The 9,775-nt window shown below is 52.4% G+C and overlaps 1 protein-coding gene across 7 annotated transcripts in view; it reads left to right on the top strand.

The window, feature by feature from the left end:
• The first annotated feature begins 545 nt into the window (after positions 1-545).
• The window catches only part of AMPD3 (adenosine monophosphate deaminase 3), a 41,975-nt gene continuing 32,745 nt past the window's right edge, over positions 546-9,775 (top strand). For 2 of the 7 annotated variants that reach the window (XR_009542431.1, XM_060159678.1), the window contains exon 1: positions 7,986-8,121. Coding sequence is in view for 2 of the 7 variants with exons in the window: in XM_060159678.1 (XP_060015661.1) it covers positions 8,052-8,121 (70 nt within the window). In the remaining 5 variants the exon portion in view is untranslated. Of the gene's footprint in view, positions 600-967; positions 1,218-1,532; positions 1,553-6,767; positions 7,002-7,328; positions 7,404-7,985; positions 8,122-9,775 lie in introns of those variants that run through there. The other 5 variants (XM_060159683.1, XM_060159682.1, XM_060159679.1 and 2 more) reach the window with 5 other exon arrangements.

Genomic DNA, 9,775 nt, shown 5'->3' with positions numbered 1-9,775 from the left:
GGAGGTTTCAGTATCTGCAAAACAGCTCAAGCATATGGCTCAGAATATTATCTGTAGCCCTCGAAGAGGAACTAAAGGTCCTTGACTTTGTTTTATAGCTAAACTATTATTATTTTTGTCTTACTTGACTGTTTTCCTTTGCTTCTGCATTTTCTCACTTCTCTGATTAAATGTGGAACTCAGGAAAGGCCTAGGATGCTAAAGTTTTTCTACAAACAAGAGGCAGGTGGAGGACAGGGAGGGTGGGAGGAGTCTGTCCCTAGAAGGCCTTATAGGGTCCTGCTGGGTTACAGAAACACAGGAACAGGAGTGGGTTCTGGCACGTTCCTGGAAGGAAATTAGGAGTTTGAGTTTGGACACGTTTCCTCCGGTCTAGGAACCTCTAGTGGAGATGTGTCCAGTTGGTTGGATATGCCATCTGCAGCTCTGGACCATTCTGGGCTGGAGGGGAGGTTCCAGAGTCATTAGCAGGCAGGAGGTTTTAACATGGGAGTGGGTGAGATCCCCAGAAGGGGCAGGCAGCCGAGCAGTGGAACCCCAGAGAACACCACCACAATGAAAAGCCAGGCCCTGGAGGCTGAGAAGCTGCAGTCATTAAGGTGTGTAGAAAATCTGGAGAGAGAGAGCGGTGGTGGTTGCAGGCGCCGACTCCGGAAACTGTACTCCAAGGGGGTTGCAGGAAGGAAGGTGTGCTCAGCAGGTTCAAAGGCTGGGGAGAAGCGACTAGGGGAGGCTATAAAGCACCCACTGGCTTTGGCAACTAGAGGTCAATCCGGACTTAGAGGGGCGGGTGTGTAAGCCAGAGCACAGGGTTGGAGGAGAGAGTGTGTCAGTTCAGCTCCAGGGAGTAAGTCACCTGTTTGGGGGCGCTGACCCCAGAATCTCTCCTTGGGACAAGTCCCGGCAGGGGAGGAGGTCTGGGAAGATCCGAACATCGTGAGGAACGCTTTGGGGCCCGGGGGTGACCGCGGAGGCGAGCCGGGCTGGACCTGACCCCCGGCTGCGGCGGGCGCTTTTCCGGCCGAGGGACAGGGCGGAGGCCGCCGCGCCCCGGGCTCTCTCAAGTTTCCTTTCCTGTTGGCCGTGCGGCCCTGCGCTTCAGGTAGCAGCGGCCCGGCCGGGTGGGCGGGCGGCGGACAGGGCAGACCTCCGCGGCGGCGGCTCGGCCCGCGCCCCTCTGCCGCTGGCTCCTCGCCTCTCCTCTGCTCCGCGCCCAGGTAGGTCACCGGCTGGGGCGGCGCGAGACCCCCGGGATTCTCCCCTGCGGAAGCGGCCCTTTTCCTCCCGCCCGGCGGCCCGGGAGCTCCGGGCTGGCGCGGCGCAGCACCGCGCCCCGGGACCGCCGGCCCCTGTCCCTGCCGCGGGGCGCACCGCCGGCTCCCGCCCAGCGCCCGCCGTGGGGCGAGGCCCGGCCCGGGCTCCGCGGGTCGGCGGCAGGGCGGGGCAGCCCTTCTGCGGTGCTCGCTGTTCGCCCTGACCCGCGCCGCCACCTGCTCTCCAGACTGCGAGCCGCCCCCTTCGGCCCACTGCATGACCCTGTCCCCTGAAGCCCGTGAGTGCGCGCGACGCTGCGCTACTGACCTTGAACCCACGGCTCGCGGCCCCCGGCGGCCCACAGTGGGGGTCGGAGCGCCCCCGGGTCGGAATCTTGGCCCTGGGCTTCCCTGACCGCTAAGGCGGCGGCTCCGATCCCGGGCTCATCCGCTGCCTGGGCCCTGGACTGTGCTCCTGTCCCAGTTCCTGCGGTGGCCTGGGCTCCAGAGGCCTCAGGTGAGCCCGCCATACCTCAGCTCCCTGGCGACCGACATTGGATTCGAAAGGTTTAGAGAAATCATGGGACCCGGGACTTGCCGCCACTTAAGAGCCCGGACCACTTTCTAGTGCTTGAGGACTGGCCAGATACCGAGCGCTGAGGATTTCCACCTGGAGGCAGGGGGATGGGCAGGATGGCAGAGTGATGGGGTCACTGGAGGCCTTCATCCTTACCTCTTTGGCTCGTTCCTGGCAAGGGAGGTAGGTGTACTGCATCTGGCAGTCTGCTTTGTGCCCTTGAACTTCCTGGTAGCTGCTTTGCCAGTGGAACTGCTTGCCTTGGCTGGCAGAGGCCTCTGGGGTGAGTTTTGAGAGGCCCTGGAGTAGGAGACACTTGCTAACTAGAGTGTCACTTACACTAACTGTTGGGTCCTTGTATGTGGCTGGAAGCTTGGTCATGACAAATTAGCAAAGGAGCTGAGTGAAGACAGCTGGAAGCACTAGGAGGAATTTCAGCATGGTCCCGAGCCCTTGTTGGCTGTCCCCCTGGATGTGGTGGCCAACATTTGGCCATCTTTAGGGGGGAGTTGGCTGCAGCTGGAACCCTCATGGGAGAAATTCCTCCCCTGGCTGTGAAGCATCAGTGTTGAGTGGTAGTCAAGCCACAGGGCCAGGCAGACAGAGCCCCTGTCGGCACTCACCTTCTGGAGTGTTAGCAGGTTTGGAGTAGTTAGCCTGACCTGGCTGCAACTCTGGTGGCAGCTCTGAGGGACCGGCTTACTCTGAAGATGCCGGTTCGGGGCTGCACTAAGAATCATGGGACTTACGTGGGTGGTTTGCTGAGAGACTCTGGGACCTCTGGGCCCCACCCTCAGCCCAACCTTGGCTCTTTGGAGAGCCTCAATAAGGCTCTCAGCAAGGTCAGGAAGCTCTTGGAGAGATGAGGCCTGTTTTCCTTGTCCTCATACTAGGTGAATCACTCTTCAAATGGCTTTGAAATCAATCCCTGGTTTTGAAAATATCATGGGCAGATAAAATGTAGCCTTAGGGTTAAGCAGGGAGAAGATCTTCTCTCCCCGAAAGCTACTCATTGGCCTCCCTGGTTCTTCCCCCCAAATATTAATCCTTTATTTCTTCTGTGTGCTGCTGCATATCTAGGACAGGAGATCATGGCTTTGGGCTCTGATCTAGGAGGGGCTAGGGCCCAAGAGGATGGGCTCAAGGCTGGGGTGCTGGCCATGCAAAGTCAGCAAGAAGTATCACTCATAGAGGAGAAGGCTCTTTTTCCTGATAGGGTTTCACATTTGAACATGGTTGCCTTCTCCTTGCACCCAAATAGGGGTTGAGAGAGTACTTGTCACATAATAGTGTTCAGTAAATAATGTTGAGTGAAAGGATTCGGTGTCTACATGAAAGGTCATGTTCATTTTCCCAGCTGGACTTTCTCGTACCTGGTATCAGGATGATAATGAGTCGAGATAATATTTATAAAGCACATATTCTGTGCCAGGTACTATTCTATGCACTTCACACATGCTAACTAATTTAATTGTCATGGCAACCTATGAGGTTGGCACTGTTATTATCCCCATTTTAGAGGGAATACAACTGAGCCAGAGAAATTAGTAACCTGCCCAAGGTCATGCAACTTAGTGGTGGGACAGGAGTCCAACCTGGGTAGTCTGGCTTGAATCCATATTCTTAACCACACACCGAGCTGACTCTTGACACTGGCATAGATAGATGTACCACTTAGCTCATTGACTCATTCATTACGTTATGCGTTCATTCATTCAACAAGTATTTCTTGATACCTGCTATATTGCAGGCATGGGGATACAATAGTGAATGAGGTGGGCGAGGTCTGTCATGGAGGTGATATATAGTGGGCAAAGCCCCTTTGCCCAACGCCTCTCTGAGTCATGCACACCTCAGAAATGAGAAGGAAGATGGGCCCCTGTAGGCAACCCCACAGCATCCTTTTGGGGAGGGGAGAGTCGTATCTTTTTGGATGAGTCATAATTTGATTCCAGCCTTTCCTGTTTGTTGGGGTTTTGTAAGGGACACTTAAGTGATAACAGTGAATGCAGTCTGATTTGGCACAATAACTTTATGTCCTTGAACCTAATAAATATTGTAGGTCTTTATCTCATGGCAATGAAAAAAAAAAGTGAATGCAGTCTGGTCTCCTGGGAGGGAGGTGCAGGCCTGGGTCTGGTTATCATAGATTGTCTTTTTTTTTTTAAGTCTATTTAAAAAAATTGAGATATAGTTGATGTATAATATTATATGTTACAGGTATGCAATATAGTGATTCATAATTTTTAAAGGTTATACTCCATTTATAGTTATTATAAGTTATTGGCTGTATTCCCTGTGTTGTACCATATGTCCTTGTAGCTTATTTATTTTGTACATAATAGTTTGTACCTCTAAATCCCCTACCCCTATCTTGCCCCTCCCACTTCCCTCTCCCTACTGGTATCCACTAGTTTGTCCTATATATCTGTGAGTCTGTTTCCTTTTTGTTATATTCATTCGTATTTTTTAGATTCCACATATAAATAATATACAGTATTTGTCTTTTTCTGACTTATTTCACTTAGCATAATACCCTCCAAGTCCATCCATGTTGTTGCAAATGGCAAAATTTCATTTTTTCTTATGGCTGAGTAGTATTCCATTGTATATATGTGCCACATCTTCTCTATCCATTCATCTGTTGATGGACACTTGGGTTGCTTCCATATCTTGGCAATTGTAAATAATGCTGCTGTGAACGTTGGGGTGCATGTATCTTTTCAAATTAGTGTTTTCATTTTTTCAGATACGTACCCAGGAGTGGAATTGCTGGGTCATATGGTAGTTCTGTGTTTAGCTTTATGAGAAACCGCCATACCGTTTTCCACAGTGGCTGCACAAATTTACATTCCCACCAACAGTGTACGAGGGTTCCCTTTTCTCCACATCCTCGCCAGCATTTATTATTTGTGGTGGTCTTTTTGATGACAGCTGTTCTGACAGGTGTGAGGTGATATCTCATTGTGATTTTTTTTGTTTGTTTGTTTTTAATTTTTTTATATTTTATTTTTGGCTGTCTTGGGTCTTACTTGCAGTGCGCGGGCTTCTCATTGCGGTGGCTTCGCTGGTTGCGGAGCATGGGCTCTAGGCGCGCGGGCTTCAGTAGTTGTGGCTCGTGGGCTCTAGAGTGCAGGCTCAGTAGTTATGGCACACGGGCTTAGTTGCTCCGCAGCATGTGGGATCTTCCCGGACCAGGGCTCGAACCCGTGTCCCCTGCATTGGCAAGCGGATTCTTAACCACGGTGCCACCAGGGAAGTCCTGTTTTTTTTTTTTTTTTTGCGGTACGCGGGCCTCTCACTGTTGTGGCCTCTCCCGTTGCGGAGCACAGGCTCTGGACGTGCAGGCTCAGCAGCCATGGCTTACGGGCCCAGCGGCTCCACGGCATGTGGGATCTTCCTGGACCGGGGCACGAACCCGTGTCCCCTGCATCGTCAGGCTGACTCTCAACAACTGCGCCACCAGGGAAGCCCTCTCATTGTGATTTTAATTTGCACTTCTCTGATTAATGATACTGAACATCTTTTCATGTGCCTGTTGGCCATCTGTATGTCTTCTTTGTAAAAATGTCTATTCAGGTCTTCTGGCCGTTTTTTAATCAGGTGGTTTGTGTTTTTGATGTTGAGTTTATAAGCTGTTTATATTGATATTTTGGATATTAGCCCCTTATCGGTTATATCATTAGCAATATTTTCTTCCATTCAGTAGTATCATAGATTGTCTTAACGTTCCTTCAAAAGGGAAAAGGCTTTGCGTTTGGGACCAGTGTTCCTCCATCCAGGGGGACTTCTGGGCCACGGGGAGCAGAGACAGGTTAGGCTCAAGGTGGAATTGTTAGGTCCTGAGCAAAGGTTGCCCTCCCAAAACAGAGCCACAGTTTCCTCCTAAACTGTTCTGGAGGGTCTTGTATCCCTACAGCGGGGCCCTTGGCCATTGTCCCAACCTGTGTCATCTTAGTGGGTCTGCTGCCCACTGGACATGATGGACATGATGGAGTAGATCTCACACTGGTCACTGGGGCCCAGGAAGGCAGCTTTCTCTAGGTTGGAAAATGAAGGCTCAAAGGGGAAGGCATTTTCCAAAGCCTATGCCCAGGATATTAATGGGTGTTTTTCCCTATGGTGGCAGTGGTGGGAGGGTCAAATAAGTGTGTTGGGTTAAAGAAAGTTAAGCAGCTTTCTTGACTGGAGGACTTCTCAGATGTTTAGGACCTACTAGTAGGAATTGCGTGTGAATCCCCATAAAGACTGTGGTATGCAGTCCTGTCCCAGCCTTCTGACATTTTTATGTTGTACACACTACACTTTGGAAAATGCTTGTTTAGACCAAGGGTATCCATGGTCTGGTTAAAGGTGCAGAATAAGATTCCTTGGATGTGCTGGGTCTAAGTCGGTTCTCAGATGCATGGGCTAGGATGCTCCCATGGCAGCCCCGTCCTACCCGCCCCCAACCTCGCCCCCCAAACACACTAGCAGAAGGAATCGTTTGCCTCTTCTCCCTCTGGCAGGATAGTACTAAGGGCTCGGATTTCTTTTTTTTTTTTTTTTCCGTTTTAAGGTCATTTAATTATTTAATGAATACACATTACCCTCCCTCTAGGTTGCTTGTAGCCTGCTGGTTGCACTGTTTATGAAACAGCTGTGAGGACGGGGGGTTCATAATCTCTTGGTAGCTAAAGCCCGGCAGCGGCCTGAGGATCGTGTGTCAACCCTGTAATCCTGCTCTGTACGCACAGGAGTTATTTGGGCTCAGGAAGGCACAACCTCATGATTGGACGTGAGGAGGTGACTCAGGCCCAGGTCAGGGCTGGAGCCAGCCTCCCGGTAAACAACTGGCCCCATCCTTTCTGGGCGCTTCTCCCCAGGATTTCGACAGCACCACAGAAATAGCCCTTTTGCTCATGGTTATTTCCCAGACCCACGCTGTTGGTCTGAGTCACGGGGAAGCTGTGTGTCTGTTGTGAGCTTCCCCACAGAGGACCATCCTTCTCCTAAACGACGGATGAAGAGTGGAGCTTTGCGACCTGTGATGCTGCTGTGATCCACCCTGACTGCTCTGCGGGTCCCTTGAGGCAGGGAGAGCGGCAGCTGTGGTGGCTGGGTGGCCGCGTCCAGCCGGCGCTCAGGAGGCTCCTCCGAGCTGGAGGCCCACATGGGAGCCGGGAGCGGCAGTAAGAAGGGGAGGCTGGGGCAGGTGGGCTTGGGTGGGTCAGGCGGGAGGCGCCTCTTCCCTGGGTGTGGAGGGGTGGGCAGGCACGTGCGCTCCGGCAGAGCTGGTCAGGCTGCCCTGTCACCTGTGATGTGCAGCTCTTTTCAGGGAAGAAGGGAAGGAATGAGACAGGGCATGCCCGTCTTTTCATCCTTGCCTGCTCCTGCGCTGAGATGTCCCCTCCCCCTGAGTCTCTGTCCTTTCCAGTTCCTGGCCTTTCCCTCTTTTAGAGGGGGTGGGGAGAGGCTCATATTAGCAACTGGCCCGGAGCTCCCCCCGCCAGCCCTGGGGTGCCCTCAGGACTGTTTGGGGGGCCCTCTGAGGAGACCAGGGCAGGCTCTGTGTGTATAGACGACTTCCCTTGGTAAGATGAACCGGGTCCCAGGCCAAGCCCGAGGCGGGGTTCAAAACGGAAGCAGCACGGGTGATGGTATCGCGGTTAGTGCGCGGCTTTCAGGAGGGGTCTGGACGTTAGAGGGAGGCTGTGGCTTATCGTCTGCGGTTTGTCAGGAAGGCTGAATGCACTATTGCATTGGACAGCAGTTGCTTTAGTTTCCTGCTCTGAAGAGGGCTGTGAACCAGGCCAGGACGCTGCATTCCGGGCACAGCAGCCATGATAACTAGCATTACCTGGGCCCCGTAGGACTCTTGGAAATTTTCCGCTTCCATTTCATATTCACGGAAGAATTTCCAGCCCAGACTTTTCCTGCTCTTACTGAGGGGTGCTCACCTATATGCAAAGCAGAGACCTCCCACCCCAGCAGCAGACAGAACCGAGCTAGCTGCACTTACACTGACTCAGCTCAGCCTCCCCGGCAGCACGCAGCCCTTGGCCCAAGTGCGTCACCTGGGTGGCATCCTCAGAATTGGCCATGGAGACTCCAGTGCCAGGCTCAGGTCTGTGTCATGGGTTCTAACTGTGGGAGTCTGGCAAGAGCAAGAAACAGCATCATTTGTATAAGGAGGGGATTTAAGAGGCACTGTGCTCCCTTTCTGGAGGGGTCATGGTGCTATGAAAATGTTCCTGTTTGTTGAGATTGGTGGATTCTTAAGCACTGCGCCACCAGGGAAGTCCTCACAAGGTATTTTTTATGTGATTGCACTGTCCTCATAGTTATAATTTTGGTTGCTTAATGTTTTTTTTCAAGCGAGTATGCTTTCATTTGGACATTTTAAAGCTATTTATATAGAGTGAAGGTAAACATGTTTGTGCTTTTTCCTTCCTTCAGATTCTTTTCTTAGAAGCAGTTTCTAGAAGTGGGTTTACTCCCGTCAGATGCTTGAATGGTTTATGGCATTTGCTGCCTCTTGCCTGGGGCCCTTTGGAGGTCTGCTTCTGAGATGCGATGTGAGGTTTTGGAATGCTGCACTTGCCCGGGGCCTTAGAGTTGAGGGCTGGGGGCCCAGCTTTGTTCTCCCCTAACAGCTCCTCCCGGGTCTTAGCTGTTTGTCTTTCTCTCCATTTCTTTCTTCTGTCACCTTCTCTGGCCTCTGCTCTGATAGTTTCCAGCTTCCCCTTCTCTCTGCTATCAGGATGTGGAAATCTCCACAGTCAGCTGTTCATCTCTGCAGGACAGGCCTTTGCAGTCCTGGTCTCTGCTGCCACAGACCAGCAGTTGCGTGCTGGGCTGCCTCTCACCTCCCAGCTCCCTCCCACTCAAGCCCCTGAGGGTGAAGGAGGCCCAGGAAAGGCCTGGCCCTGGGGGCCGGGTGGGGGGGAAGGAGGAAATTGGTTTTACAGTCTAGGGGCCCACAGGGGTACTGTGCCTGTCCGTTACCAGCCTGCTTGCTTCACTCCTGTCTGTGTCATGAATTAGACCCATGTGCCGCAGAGGAGACCAGAGCAGCAAGGCTCCCCAGGCACCAGAAACCTCCCTGGTACCTAGAACTGAGAGGGCCTTGGAGATCACTTAGTCTAATCCCCTTATCTCACAGGTGAGAACACTGTGAGGCGAGAGAATGACTGCCCCAGGGTTGTTCAGTGAATCCCTCCTCCCTTGTAATTGCTTCCTCTCCCTGCCAGGCAGCAACTGGGCCCTGTCTCACCTTCATCCTCCTCTGTCGGGCTGACAGAGCCACGTCTCTCTTCAAAACCCTCCTTAAAGAAACTGGACGGACAGGAAACGCCTCTTCCAGAGCCGCTCCTGGTGAAGGTGGCTTGTGGAGAGGAGGCAGTATTGGTCTGTTCCATAAGTGTGAGGGACAGTGTGGACACTTGCCCTGACCCCCAAATAGGCAGAAGCAGCACAGCGTAGTGGTTTAGAGGACAGATGCAGGAGCCAGGTGCCCGCATTCAAATCCCTCAGCAGAGGCTTAGCGAGGAAAGGGACAGGCGAGCCAGAGACTGAGAACAGCTCAGGTCTCTGCCCACTTATCAGAGGTGTGACCCTGGGCAAGTTAGCTCTCTGTGCCTTCCTTCTCTCATCTGTAAAATGGGAATAAACTGAGCTCGTAAATGTACAGGGCTTCGCAGAGTGTACTTACTATGGGCTATGTAAGTGTTGAAAGACAGGCAGAAAGACAGTAAAGAAAGGAGCCAACCAGGCGATTTAGACCAGCTACTGACAGGAGCCCAGTGTGCAGAGGAGGATAAGGGCAAGCTTCTTTGAGGAAGTGAGTTTTCAGTGGGGTTGTGAGAGGCAAAGAGTCTCCCTGTCCCCAAACCTTTATTTTATTTGCTGTCTTGTTAGAAGTTCCAGAGGGTTTGGGAGATGGTGGAATTATGATTTCATTTCA

Source organism: Lagenorhynchus albirostris, chromosome 9, assembly GCF_949774975.1.
Source record: "Lagenorhynchus albirostris chromosome 9, mLagAlb1.1, whole genome shotgun sequence".
NCBI classification, from domain to species: Eukaryota; Metazoa; Chordata; class Mammalia; order Artiodactyla; family Delphinidae; genus Lagenorhynchus; species Lagenorhynchus albirostris.
This window is presented reverse-complemented; position numbering and strand designations above follow the sequence as displayed.